The sequence below is a fragment of the Leptonychotes weddellii genome, chromosome 3, assembly GCF_054177405.1.
Source record: "Leptonychotes weddellii isolate Sample4059 chromosome 3, ASM5417740v2, whole genome shotgun sequence".
NCBI lineage: Eukaryota > Metazoa > Chordata > Mammalia > Carnivora > Phocidae > Leptonychotes > Leptonychotes weddellii.
This window is the reverse complement of record NC_138371.1, coordinates 102,479,853-102,494,339: the sequence shown is the minus strand read 5'-3', so window position 1 is coordinate 102,494,339 and position 14,487 is coordinate 102,479,853. Positions and strand designations below refer to the sequence as shown.

Here is a 14,487-nt window from a genome sequence, read left to right as displayed (position 1 = left end):
TTAGATGTGTATATATTACTTATTCATGTTCTTAAGCTATTTATATATGTGTATATATTCATTCATTTTTAAAAGATTTATTTATTTTTATTTTTATTTATTTATTTTTTTAAAGATTTTATTTATTTGAGAGAGAGAGTGAGAGAGAGAAAGAGCACAAGAGGGGGGAGCGGGAGAGGGAGAAGCAGACTCCCTGCTGAGCAGGTAGCCCGATGTGGGACTCGATCCCGGGACTCCAGGATCATGCATGACCTGAGCCGAAGGCAGTCGCTTAACCAACTGAGCCACCCAGGCGCCCCTAGATTTATTTATTTTTAAAGATTTATTTATTTTAGAGCATGCGAGCATGTGCAAGTGGGGGGGAGGGGCAGAGAGAGGGAGAATCCTTGAGCAGACTCCTCGCTGAGTGGGGGGCCTGACGTGGGACTTGATCCCAGGATCCCAAGATTATGACCTGAGCAGAAATCAAGAGTCAGCCACTCAACTGACTGAGCCACCCAGGAGCCCCTATTTATTTATTTGAGGGAGAGAGAGAGTGTGAGCACGTGAGCTTGGAGGGTGGGATAGAGAGGAGAGGGGGAGAAGCAGGCTCCCTGCTGAGCATGGAGCCCAACACATGGCTCTCATGAACCTAAGATCATGACCTGAGCCGAAACCAAGAGTCAGTTGTTTAACCAACTGAGCCACCCAGGCATCCCTATATGTATATACTTAAATTGAAGTATAAGTGGAGTATAATTGATGTACAACATCCTATTAGTTTCAGGTGTACATCATAGTGATTCAGTATTTTTATACATTACAAAATGATCCCATGATAAATCTAGTTACCATCTGTTACCCTACAAAGTTCTTTCAATATTGGCTGTTATCAAAAAGACAAAAAATGTATGTATTAGTTTTTAAAAAAAGTATTTGAATTTCTTTTTATATGTAATGTTAATTCATTATCAGACTGATACTCTTGAGGTAGAATAATGTCTTTCTTAAATTTAGATTGGTTTCATCTGGAAAGTTAAGCCAAATATAATTTTTGTTGTTATTAGAAACATTTTAATAGTACCAATGTTTATAATATTTTTGGCTCTTAGTGTTAATAGCTAGCTAATGTTTTTTGCTGCTGAAGGCCTTTTGTGAAGTTCAATATTATGACCTATTTTATAGGTGACAGTGCTCGATCTCAGGTTTTGAGAGAGAAAGTTATTGAATTGGAAACAGAAATAGAAAAATTTAAAGCTGAGAACACATCTTTAACTAAACTTCGCATTGAACGGAAAAATGCCTTGGAAAAACTTAGGTAAGTTAGTATCTGTAAGTTGGGAAAAAATATAGTGATTCAGTTTTCAATTAGCAATAATCGCGCCTCGGATAAACCTCATTGGCTACGATACTGCCACTGCGCAAAGCTTAGTGATTCAGTTTTATCTTCAAGATTATACTATAAGATGAATAAGATCTGAGGATCTAATGTATAACATGGTAATGGTAATTGATAACAGTGTATTTGTATAATTGCAATTTGCTAAGAATGTAGAACTTAAATGTTCTCGCCAAAAAAAAAAAAAAGGTAAATGTGAGGTGATGGGAGTGTTAATTAACTGAATGGGGAAATTCTTTCACAACACATCACATAAATGTTCCTTACTTGTTGTTTTTGTGTGTATATATTTTAGTTGTATTATATGTTAGTTGGTTAAAATATAAATGCATATGAGGCAAAAAAAAGATTATATATAAAATATTTGAAGTAATTTTTGTCAGTCCAACAAGATAAAGGAAAAGGAAGTGAAATCTTTCTTTTTTTTTGAAATCTTAACCACATAAAATTTTTTAATTAAAATGACCCATTATAGTCAGAAATGAGTTAAAAAGGGAATTCTCTTAGTGAGGAGATCATAAATTGAATTTTGAAGCTGTGAATTCACGTGCTACCTTGGCCAGTGCATTAATTTTCTAGGGCTACTGTAACAAAGTACAGTTGATCCTGAACAATGGGGGGTAGGGGCTCCATCCCCCTATACAGCCAAAAAGCCACATATAATTCTTGACTCCCTAAAAACTTAACTACTAATAGTGTACTGTTGCCGGGAAGTCTTACCGATAACAAACAGTTGATTAACACATGGTTTGTTTCATGTGTAAGATAGGTAATTCTTATAATAAAGTAAGGTAGAGAAAAAATGTTAAGAAAGTCATAAGGAAGAGAAAATACATTTACAGTACCGTACTGTAAAAATTTGTATATAAGTGGATCCATGCAGTTCAAACCCCTGTTGTTCAAGGATCAACTGTACACACAAACTAAGTGGCTTAAAACAATAGGAATTTACTTCGTCATGGTTCTGGAGGCTAGAAGTCTGAAGTCAAGGCATCAGCAGAGCTATGCTTTCTATCCTATCTTATAGTGGTTGCTGTCAGTCCTTGACATTTCTTGGCTTACAGCTGGACATTGGGGTTGTTTCTACCTTTTGGTTATTGTGGAATCTCTTTGTTGAACTTCTTGTTTTTTTTTCCATGTCTTATTTTCCTGATTTTGTTGTTTATCTGTGTTCTCTTGTAGTTTGCTGAGCTGCTTTAAAACAGTTATTTTGAGGGGCGCCTGGGTGGCTCAGTCATTAAGCGTCTGCCTTCGGCTCAGGTCATGATCCTGGGGTCCTGGGATCGAGCACCCGCATCGGGCTCTCTGCTCCGCGGGAAGCCTGCTTCTCCCTCTCCTGCTCTCCCTGCTTGTGTTCGCTCTTTTGCTGTGTCTCTCTCTGTCAAATAAATAAATAAAATCTTAAAAAAACCACAAAACAGTTATTTTGATTGTCAGGCAATTCTTAGATCTGCATTTCTTTGGGCTTGGTCGCTGGAGCTTTATTAGTTTCCTTTGGTGGTGTCACATTTGCCTGATTCTTGTGTAGCCTTGTGTTGACATTTTTTCATTTGAAAGGGTAGAAATCTCTGTCTTTACAGACCAGTTTTGGCAGGTAAAGACCTTTTCCAAGCGGATCCCTGGACTGATGGCCTGATTCTAGGATCACAGTTGAATGGGATTTAGTGTGGCTACTGCTGGGTCCACACTGGAGTCCGTAATTGGTGGGTCTCTTCACAGGGGCATGGTGGATGTGGTTCCTACTAGATCCCCAGTTGAACAGGACTGCTTGTAGGACCACAGTCCAGCAGTGCTGGAGCTAGTCATGGGGCTGCTTCTAGGTCCACTGTTGAGTGTGCAGACAGTGGGTCTGTTACGAGGGGTGAGAATGGGTGTGGCTCCTGCCAGGTTTTTGAGCATCCTCCTGCTGGCCTCTTGGTGTCCTCCTGCTGGGTCCCTGCTCACCCAGGGATACAGCAGGGCTAGCGCCAGGTTACAGGACTGTTTCAGATTTCGTAGTTATGACTGAGGTCTGTGGGCCTGTTACCAGGGACACAGATGGGTGTGGCTCCTCCTGGGTCCTTTGGCAGATGGGCTTGGGGTTTCTCAACTTCCTACCTGGATGGTAGAGCTCCCACAAAAGTACTTTTATCTGTATATGGCTTTCAGCTTCTTGTTTGTGTAGGGAGATGTGAGCTGGGGATCTCCTGTTCCACCATTTTGATATGTCACTCTCCCTGATCAACATTCTCCTAAGTTAAGACACCAAAGTCCTGACACTGGTCTATAAGACCCTAATTCATTTGTCCCTCTCTTTTGTTTGTGTGGTGTTTTTTGTATTTGTTTTTTTGACGGTTTTTCCTACTTTTCTGTCTCATGCTCACTCTGTTTTATCCACCCTGGCCTCCTAGCTGATCTTCGATCACATCAGGCATATTCCTACCTCAGGGCTTTTGCATGTGGTGCTCCCTCTTTCTGAGCTGTTTTGTCCAGATATTCTTATGGCTCTTCTCTCAGTTCCTTCAGGTTTTACTTAAAATACTATCTCAGCAAGATGACCCCATCCATAATTTCAATCTCCCTGATATTTCCTACCCTCATTCCTTGCATTATTTTTCTCCTTCTAATGTGCCATATATTTTATCTTGTTATTGTCTGTCTCTTCCATTAGATTGAGAAGCTCCAAGAAAGTAAGGATGTTTATTTTTTTCACTGTGGTTTCTCCAGTACCCAGGGTAGTGTGTGATTCATAGTAGGTGCTCAATGAATATTTGTTGGAGGAATGCTTTATAGAGTTAACTGACAGTTTATTTCAGTACTATGGATTGAAGATGGATTCACCAAGACCAGCAGCTCCTCCATTCCAGGCTGTCACTGATGTTCCATTTGGTACCACATGTGGATTAGTCCATTAAGATGGTCCCTTTAAATGATAACATGGTTTGGTCATTTTAGGAAAGAAATTACAGACTTTGAACAACAGAAAGCAAAAGAATTGGCTCGAATAGAAGAGTTTAAAAAGGAGGAAATGAGGAAGCTACAAAAGGAACGCAAAGTTTTTGAAAAGTATACTGCAGTTGCAAGAACTTTTCCAGATAAAAAAGAACGTGAAGAAATACAGGTATGCCAGTTCGTTATGTTATACTTATGTAAGTTAGTAAGGATGACAATTTTGTAAGAATCTCAGAGTTATATGATGTGTCAAAGAGAAATGGGGTGTCAATTTTTTTAAACATTTTTTAAAAAAAATTATTTTTTTGAGAGCAGAGAGAGGGGCAGAGGGAGAGGAAGAAATTCCTTAAGCAGACTCCCTGCTGAGTGTGGAGCCCAACATGGGGCTCGATTTCAGGACCCTGAGAACGTGATCTGAGCTGAAGTCCAGAAGCAGATGCTTAACCAGCTGAGCCACCCAGGGGCCCCTGGGTATCAATTTATTAATCATCCATTGACTCAATAAGTAATCTGAGACTGCATGAGGAACATTTTTTGTAGTCTGAGTTTTAAAGAGTAAAATATATCAGTTCTTTTCTTACTAAAGGCTTCCAAAAAGAAAAAAAAAAAAGACTACAGTAATGCCATGGATGAATTAATAAGCCAAGAGTTGGAAATTCACCAGCATCATGTTGTGTTGATCTGATTGACACCCCTTACACCAAATACTGTTACTTCTAGTCATTTATACAGATTTAAGGCCCCTGTACTAACAGAGTGTTTAATTTTAAAACTTATCAACTGATAGGCCAAATAATCAGTCCTATTTATTTCAAAGTTAGAATGGACAGAATCAGAGGAATGTAGTAGTTAAAAATAACCATTGCAGGGGCACCTGGGTGGCTTAGTCAGTTAAACGTCCTGACTCTTGGTTTTGGCTCGGGTCCTGAGATTGAGTCCCACATCAGGCTCCGCACTTTGCATGGAGTCTGCTCCAGTTTCTCTCTCTGTCTCCCTCTGCCCCTCTCCCCCCATGCTCTCTTTCACTCTCTCTCTAAAATAAAAATAAATAAGTCTTTAAAATAAATAAAAATAACTAATGCATTTCTAGTTAAAACTGTAAACTTTCTAGAAAAAAACATAGGTGAATATATTTGTGACATTGGCATATGCAAAGATTTCTAAGAGAGGACACAAAGAACTAAGTATAAAGAAAACACGGACATACTGAACTTCATTACAAGTAATACTTCAGGGGCGCCTGGGTGGCTCAGTTGGTTAAACAACTGCCTTCGGCTCAGGTCATGATCCTGGAGTCCCAGGATTGAGCCCCGCGTCGGGCTCCCTGCTCATTGGGGAACCTGCTTCTCCCTCTGCCTCTGCCCCTTCCCCTTGCTCCTGCTCTCTCTCGCTCACTCTCTCTCTCAAATAAATAAATAAAATCTTAAAAAGAAAAAAAAACCAAAACAAGTAAAACTTCAACTTATCAAACGGAAAATTTTAAATGGCTTTCCATTGCTTATGGCATAAAATGCAAACTTCCATATTTTAGATACTAGTATTTTTGGGGTGCCTGGGTGGCTCAGTTGGTTAAGCATCCAACTCTTGATCTCAGCTCAGGTCTTGATCTCAGGGTTGTGAGTTCAAGCCCTGCACTGGGCTCCATACAGGGTATGGAGCCTACTTAAAAAAAAAAAAAAAGTAAATACTAGTAAGATTGAGTCCCAGCCTCTGTTTTCTCCCCTCTCGTGTAGTATACCCTCTTTGAGCAAGCTCATCTGCATACCTAAAGCTTAAGTTACCACGTGCCATGTCAGTTAGGGTCTTTAATTCTGTTTATTTTTGTGGGAAGAAACATGTGCTGTTATGTTTTGGTTAATGCTCAGTTTATTGAATCTAGTATGTTAGGTATTAAGAATCTTTTTCATAGTTTTGGAACTCATTCCTGAATGCTCTTTCTACTTTGATAGTGTTGACTTAAGCATTGGACCCCTTTCAGACTTGATTATTTTGTGTGACAGTGGGTATTCATTATTTCTTTCTGTTTTTGTTACACTTTCTCTTTTTCTTATACTATGCAAATACTACTTCAGAAACAGATATATACTTAATAGAAAACAAACCTGTATTTATTGCTACTCTTCTACTTATTAAATTGTTAAAAGAACAGAGATGGTATATTCAATCTTCTTTTATATTATAGTTATTTTTAAAAGTATTAACTCTTCTTTCGGGTGTTCATTCCATCAACACATTGATTTGAGAACCCTTTATGATGAGCACGGGGGAATTGTTGATGAAGAAGATATTTCTGTCCTCCTGGAATTTACATTCATCGTTATTGATTTATAGCCTTTTACAGATTCAAGTTACTCTAATTAATTACAAAATTTCCTTTTTGATAAACAAGTAGCCCCAATTTGGCCGGTGGGAGCTTCCTTGTCCTTCAGCTTTGCCATTGCCCTTAGATGTTTGAAATTATCCCTGCTTTCTCTAACAACTGGTTATTTCAGATCACCTGGTTTTTTGCTTTTGTTTTTCTTCAACCTACCCCACATCTGAAATCAGCCATTGTCCAAAGAGCCCTACTAGGGAGCTGACGGGCGTCAGCAGCAGTGGGGTCCTTGCTGTTGGTGCCTGTCGGAGTGGCACCGCTGGGGAAGGGTGATGTCTTTCTGAAGTCATGAGTTCACGCTGATTCTTTTATCTTAATCTTGTAACTTTATTCTAATTTTCATGCAGTGAGTTTTCATTGACCATTTACACATGGATGTTCAGTCAGATCTCTGCTGAGTTACCAACCTGTGTATCTGTTTCTTCACTCAGAAGATATTTGAGGGGCAGGATCTATGAGGTGCTGTGTAGTGAGCTGGTTAGCTCTGTATGTTTCAAACTTAACTTACCCTCTTTCTGCTAAATCTGCCTTTTCTTTTGACTTTTTCCCCATTCACACTTGGGATAAAAAGAGGTCTAGACCTTTTCCATCTTCAAATTCCATCAGTAATAATTTCTTTTGACTTTATCTTCTGCATATCTTTTTTATCCTGACCCTTTCTCTTCCTCTTCTTCACACATATTCATTCTAGCTGTTATTTTTTAAATCCTATTTTCTAGCCTTTTGTGACCAAGCATATTAATATTTTTCACTCCCTTTATTACTCTAATCTTTCGGTCCCCTTAGGACCTTCCAATTCATTGGTTTTCCCCACCCTCTTATGTCCTTAAACCCCAGAGTCAGTCACTCTAATCATTTCTGTAAGTGTATTCTTTATTCCCTTTCTCAAGTCATGATATTTTGTTGGCAAGACTGTAAGCCTGGCATTTCCTGCCTACTTCATCTTTGTGCCTGTAACACTTAGTTTAGCTGGAAGAAAAATTTAATGGGAAACAAGCTCATTTTAAAGTCATGAGCACAAACCATGAGTGGGCCTATATTGTTTCTATTTTCCCTTCTCTCCCACTCTTCCATTCCATACTCTGCCCTCCCCCCACCTTCTCAAACTTCCCTACTCCCTGAAGACCCTGCTTTCTACATGGCTGAGAACTTCCCACTGATCCTACTCTTGGTCTTGCCTTGGTGTCTGAGCCCATGTGCTCTGCCTCTGTCTGTTGCTTAGATGAACTGTCCGTGCTTATGGGGAAGCCCTGCTTATATACCAGGTCTCACCCCTTCACTGCCTACAGCCCTGCTCCAGCATTTCTTGTTTCTCTAACACCATCCATTTTCCACTCAACTGAACCTTGTCATCAGTGTACACACTTGCTCTTCTTAAAATCTCTCTTGCCCGCATACTCCTCGGTCACAAGGGCTGTTTCTTTGTTTCTTTGTAGCAAAACTTCTTGAAAGTGTTGTCTGTTTCACCATCTCCCATCTCAGCTCCTGTTCTCTCTCCACATGCTTCCGTCCACACCACTGCCCTGAAAACTCCCCTGTTTTGGTCCCCAGCCTCTCCCTGATGGGGAGCTCGCAGTCCTCCTGTGACTTGGCCTCCAGCAGCACACGACTGCTCATCAGAGCTTTCATTCGTTTGACACGCAGGAGACCTGGTGCTCTGGGTTTCCCCCTTACCTGGCTGGTGCCTTGCCTCGTCCCCTTTTGCTTTTTCCTTGTCTTTAACTTAATGGTGGAGGCCACCCAGCAGGGAGGATGATCTCCTCTAGTTTCATGCCTTCAGTTAGGATTCATATGCTAAAGACTTCCACATTTAAATCCTGCCTGGACCTGCTCGATGTGCTGGTCTGGTCTGTCTGACCAGCTACTGGATAGTTCACCTCCATGTGTCTCCAAATGAACTTCTGCACTTCCCTTCCCCAGCCTTCTCCATCTCGGGTGGCAGCATCCCTGACCTTCCACGTGCTCAGGCCAGAAACCTAGGAGTGTTCTCTTCTCTTTCTCTCACACTGCTTGCTCTTCTGTCAGAAAACGTACCCAGACTTGAGTTGCCATCTCTGAGTTAAAGGACTGGCTGGCCACAGCTCTGCTCCCGCCCTGTCTTTTCCATGAGTTGTTTACCATGTAGCAGCCAGTGATTCTTCTGGAAAGACACCAGGTCTCGTCCCTTCTCTGCCCATGGCCCTTTAATGGCTCCACTTTTTTCTTATAATAAAAGCCCCAGTCCTTACAATGGGCCTCAAATTCCTATATAATCTGATGTTCTTTCACCTTTTTCCCTCTGTGTCATTCGTTCTGCCCCAGCTCACTGGCCTGCTTGCTGTTCTGCGACTGTGCCCAGGCACCCTCCTCCCTGGTGTATTTACTGGTGCTTCTGGGAATGCTCTTCTCCTGAACAGCCACGTGGCTCACAGTGAGCCTCCTTCAGGTCTCTGTTCAGTGAGACCTGCCATATTGAATACTGCAGCTTCCCTTCCCTGCATATGCTCCCTTCCCCGCAATACTGCTTTCTTCTGCCTGCCTTGCCTTTTCTTCCCTAGGCCCTGTCCCCTTCAACACAAGTCTCCTTGCAATCTTTGTTTTGTTCTTTGTATTCCAGGGACCCAGAACAGTACCTGGTAGTAGGTATTTTATAAATATTAATTGCTGTTGAATGATTTTTTAGCCTTATTGAGGAATAATTGAAAAATATAAGCATGTATATTTAAAATGTACAGTGTAATGATTTTATATACATAGCAAGATCAAGATGGTAACACATCCATCACCTTACATAGTTAACTCTTTGTGTGGGTGTGCGTGCTGAGAATGCTTAAGAATCTGCTCTCAGCAACATCTGCTCTCAGCAACAACATCTGCTCTCAGTGTACACCACCGTATTATTACTGTAGTCACCATGTTGTACGCTGCTCCTCAGAACTTATTCGTCTTATAACTGTGGGCTTGTATCCTTTGACCTTCATCTCCCCATTTCCCTTTCCCCCAGCCCCTGGCAACCACCATTCTGTTGTTTCTATAAAGTTGGCTTTTTTCTTTTTTTCTCTAAGATTCCCCATATAAGTGATACCATACAGTATTTGTCTTTCTCTGTTTGGCTTATTTGCTTTTGAATTCTTAACCTATTTAGACTTACGTGTTACCATTTTAATATTAATAAGTCTCTTTGCCCACATGATGATAATGCTTACCAGCTAGAAATTGCTCATTTATTGGTTATACTCCACAATTTTATAAATAGGGAGGCTGATGTTTAGGGAGGTTAATACCTTCTTTGAAGAGCTTTTAAGACACGGAACTGGGATTTGAGCGTTGATCTCACCCAAACCCAGAGTCCATGCTCCCTGTGATGTGACCACCTCCCAAGGGAGGTCCTTCCAGCCCTAGTCTCTTTCTGTAACGGGGTTGCTTTTTTGGCAGTCATGAGGCTTACATGAAAATGGATAGACGTCAAGTTTTACATGTGTATTAATGAGCTGCTTAGGGCTCCTCACTTCCCTTAGGCTCATATCAGGTAAGGTTCTCAGGTGGTGAGCAATGAGGTCTTGCTTCCACCCATGCTCCTTCCTCAGCTCTCAGGCACTCCTCATATCTTGCACCCACATAAGCCATGTAGGTGACTAATTTTTCCTTAGTTTTGACATTAATCTTGATTTTTGTTTGTATAATTGCAAATTGCTTCTAGATATTTCCAGGAGTTTCTTCACATTTGTCATTTAGTGCATCTGAAACAAATCATTTTCTTAAAACCAGTTTCTTCTCATGAATTCCAAGTAGAATCTGTTTTCAGGACTGATGGTTTGACTTTGAGTCTTTTAATCATCCCTTTACCTTAACTCTTCCTTCAGTTAGTCATAAATTCCTATTAGTTTTTTCTTTATCCGATAATCCCCAATTTATCTTTTTTTCTATTTCAATAGCTTAGTATAGACCTTTATTACCTCATGACAGTGTTATTGCAGTGAACTCCTAAGTGGTGCCTGCCTCCTTCTGGAATCAGTTTTGTTGATGGTATAAGGTGAGTCTCTAACCTGAACCCCAGTCCCTTTCATGAAGAACTTGGTATTTTTGAAATGTGATTGACCAAGCCTTCCCTTTTCTGCTGTCTGTGCTAGGACAGTACTTCTGTTTTGTTCGTGTGTCTCTTTTCTTCTATTGCATTGTTTTAATCCTAGGTTGTTTTTTTGTTTTTTGTTTTTTTTTGAGAGGCTTTGAAACAGCAGATAGCAGATTTACAGGAAGATTTGAAAAGAAAGGAAGCAAAATGGTCAAGTACACATGGCCGTCTTAGAAGCCAGATAGAAATGTTGGTCAGAGAGAACACAGACCTCAGGGAAGAAATAAAAGTGATGGAAAGATTCCGACTAGATGCCTGGAAGAAAGCAGAAGCTACTGAGAACAGCCTCAGGACAGGTCCCTGTGTGCCTGCCGCAAAAAAAGATGGGCCCGTGGTAGGTTTGGAGCCGGTTTTGTCAAGTCAGGGAGATGTTAAATATCTGAGCGCTCAAATTTATAGAGCCGAAAAGTAGAGGGTAGTTGCCAGGGCTGGGGGTAGGGGTGGGAATGGGAAGTTGCTCTTTAATGGGGACAGAGTTTCAGTTTTGCAAGAGGAAAAGAGTACTGGATGTGCCTCATGCCACTGACCTGTACGCTTAACAGTGGTTACGAAGGTGAGTTTTACGTATTTTTTACCACAATTGAAAAATTCTTTTGAGCGTTGCTGTGCAGTTTTCAAATTCATTTTTAGAATTCTTTTAAAAGAATTATAGTATAGTAGGCAGATAATCTTAGTTAAAACAGGCCAAGTGAAATTTTTTTGCAGCACATCACATGCATATGATCCTTTTGAATCAAATAATTGGTCTTTCATTCATCTATATTCACAATTATGATGTGCCAGACGCTGATTTTGGGTAGTGGGAATAAGACAATTAACAAAATAGATGAACTTCCTTGCCCTCTTGGAATTTATATTCTAGTGGTGGGAGGTTTATAAATAAGATAGATAATAAAATAAATATATGGTGTGTGACATAGTGACAAGAACCAAGGAGAAAAAGCAGGGAAGGGGGATGATAACTGTTGAGGTGGGGGGTGTTGCTGTTTTAGACAGGGTGGCCAAGGAAAGCCTTACTAAAAAAGTGATATTTGAATAATGGCCCGCATTATTAAATATATTAATTTAAATATGTATAATTATTATATATTAAATATAAATATAATAAAGGGGTGCAGATAAGCCTGGGTGAGAGCAGAGCCCGAGAGGAGCCCGAGGCCCAGAGGCTCTCTGCCTGGTGGGCCTGAGCATGAGCATGGCCTGCGGCTGGTGGAGCTAGAGCAGAGTAAGTGGGGAGAATGGTAGGGGATGCGACCGGAGATGTGACAGAGGGAGCTGGGTGCAGAGTACCTTAGGGCCTTAATCAGTTCCTGTAAGCCCTTGGGTGTTTCCTCTGAGAAGGGGAGCGCTTGGAGGGCTGTGATTGGAGTTGACTTAATCTTTTGTTTTAGTAAGCTTACTTTGTCTGCTGTCTACTGTAGACTGAACAGGGAGTGGAGGGGCATACACACAATTCGGAACACCAGTTAGGAGACCGTTGGAGTAATTCACACCAGAGAGAACAGTGGCTTAAGACTGGGGGAGCAGCAGTGGAGTGCTGAGAAGTGGACGGGATTTATTGATGAGCTGGATATGGGGTATGACAGCCAGGAAGGTGTCAAAAATAGTTTCCAACTTTATTGTAGTGTTTTGACATAATAGGGTTTCCATTTATTGTAAGACACAAGAAGAGAGCATGTATTTATTTCTTGGAGGCATGGATATTAGGATCTCAGCTTTAGAAATGCCTGTGGAGAAGTTAACTGGAGAAGTTTGGAGGAGAAGTTTGAAAACGTGGAGATGTTAACTGGGCAGTTATGCACATATCAGGAGAAGGTTAGGTTGAAGCTAGAAGTTTGGGGTTCATCAGGATGTGTGGTAAAGCTTTGGGCTGGCAGAGATCATCAACGCTGAAAGTGTGGGTAGTGAAGAGATCCACACACTGAGCCAGAGTGTGAGAAGATGGGATGAGGAGAATGGTTAGCCAGAGAGGATAGAGTAAAGGAGGCCAGTGTGGTGTCCTGAGAACCAAGAAAAGAAAGGACTTCTAGGAGAAGAGAGTGGCCAGTGGTGTCAAAGGCTGCTGCTAAATTAGATGAGCACTGACAGTCATTAGGTTTACCAAGTAGGGATGCGTTGAAGATAAAAGCCTGACTGGATAAAAGAGACGTTTCAGACAGTATAAGAAGCTTGTGGGAGAGGTTTTGCAGTAAATGTAAAGAGATGGGGTGGTGGCTGTAAGGAAAGTTGTTTTTGTTTGTTTTTTTTAATGGGAAAATTAACAAGTGTTTGTGTATTGGTAGGATTGATTCAGTAAAGAGGAAAATGCTGATGCCGGAGAAAGTGGGAGAATTGTTGAAGCAATGTTTATAAGTGAGAGGCGAGGGGATTTAGGGAATGAAGGGCGGGTGGGCAGCTGGACTTGGCCAGGAACATAGACAGCACGTGCCCGATAGCAGAATGTGGACGGTGTAGCCCCGGGCTCGATGTGTGGTGTCTGCTGGTGGGAAGTTCCCTCCTAATACCTTCACATTGTCAGTGAAGTAGGAAGCTTGGTCATCAGCTGAGAGTGAGGATGGAGAAGTGTAGGAGGTTTGAGGAGATGGGAGAAAGTGTGACATTGTTGTCTAAGGGAGTGGAAAGCAAAGGGACTGGGGAAGTGTAGCCTGATTCCTGGGCTGCTTTGGGGGCCAATGTAGGTTAGAGATCATACATTTCAAGTGAGAATTGTTTGTATTATTTTCTTGTTTGCTTTTTGGTTGTAGGGTGGTGGAGAGTTATATTTTAGAAGAGGTGTGATCATGCAGGTGAATACCCAAAGTGGGTGAGGGGCATGGGAGTCAACGGTATATGCAGCCAGAGTAACTGTAGTGAACCATGATTTAAGCTGCACAAGAAGGGCGTAAGGCTATACGGTTTTGAGGGACATAGAAAATCTGTATGGATCAGTGAATTGTAGGGCCCTGGAGGCTGTACACATTGGTGGAGTTAGGGTGTTAGAGGAGTGAGCTAGAAGGATAGGATGTGGCAGTCAGAAGAAAGTGGAATTCTTGCCTCTTCCCCAAACGTTTTATTATAACAGCTTCCCAAACAGAAATTTGAAAGAATAGTGTGATGAACACCTGAATAGTCACCTAGATATGACCACTGTTAACATTTTACCACTTGTGTATATGTATTTTGCTGGACCATTTGAAGCTAATTGGAGAAATAATGGCATCTTACCCTTTAGTACTTTAGCATTTTATTAAATGGCATTGGCTTTTTGAATAGACCAGGCTAATTATTTTGTAGAATGCCCCACATTCTGGCTTGGAGGGCTTCGAAATTGAGATCTTTGCAGTTACTGATAATTGCAGATATTGATAATGACTAGTTCTAGAGTTTGCCCCTTGGCATGCATGACTGAGGTAGGATGGAGTAGGGCAGGAAACAGAAGCTAAGGCAAGGGGGGACATGGTGGATGAGTCATGGACATGAGACGCAGAGCTGGGGCAGGGGTGGTTAGGGAGGAGAGAGATTTATTGGAAGTGGTGACGGGGAGCAAGGAAGACCTCTACCCTACCCCTAAACCTAGGGATGTGAGTTCTGAGGGTGAGAAACTTCTGTCTCTGGAAGTGGGCTGTGGTGAACCATCTTCTCGGTGGGGAGCTAGGGCTCAAGGTGAGAGCAAGATGGTAAGGGGTGTGTTCACAGGAGAGGTTGAGATAAAGG

The 14,487-nt window shown here is 41.4% G+C and overlaps 1 protein-coding gene and 1 non-coding gene across 7 annotated transcripts in view; one reads left to right on the top strand and one right to left on the bottom strand.

Annotated features, from left to right (window-relative positions):
* CPAP (centrosome assembly and centriole elongation protein) overlaps positions 1 to 14,487 on the top strand; it is a 46,603-nt gene that overhangs the window by 19,733 nt on the left and 12,383 nt on the right. For 4 of the 6 annotated variants that reach the window (XM_081814695.1, XM_031037921.2, XM_006742306.3 and 1 more), the window contains 3 exons: positions 1,165 to 1,297; positions 4,313 to 4,478; positions 10,886 to 11,128. In XM_081814695.1, the coding sequence (XP_081670821.1) occupies positions 1,165 to 1,297; positions 4,313 to 4,478; positions 10,886 to 11,128 (542 nt within the window). The remainder of the gene's footprint in view (positions 1 to 1,164; positions 1,298 to 4,312; positions 4,479 to 10,885; positions 11,129 to 14,487) is intronic. The other 2 variants (XM_081814696.1, XM_031037923.2) reach the window with 1 other exon arrangement.
* On the bottom strand, positions 1,264 to 1,408 carry LOC115943957 (U4 spliceosomal RNA). Its single transcript, XR_004078525.1, has one exon. It is a non-coding gene; the product is annotated as a U4 spliceosomal RNA (small nuclear RNA).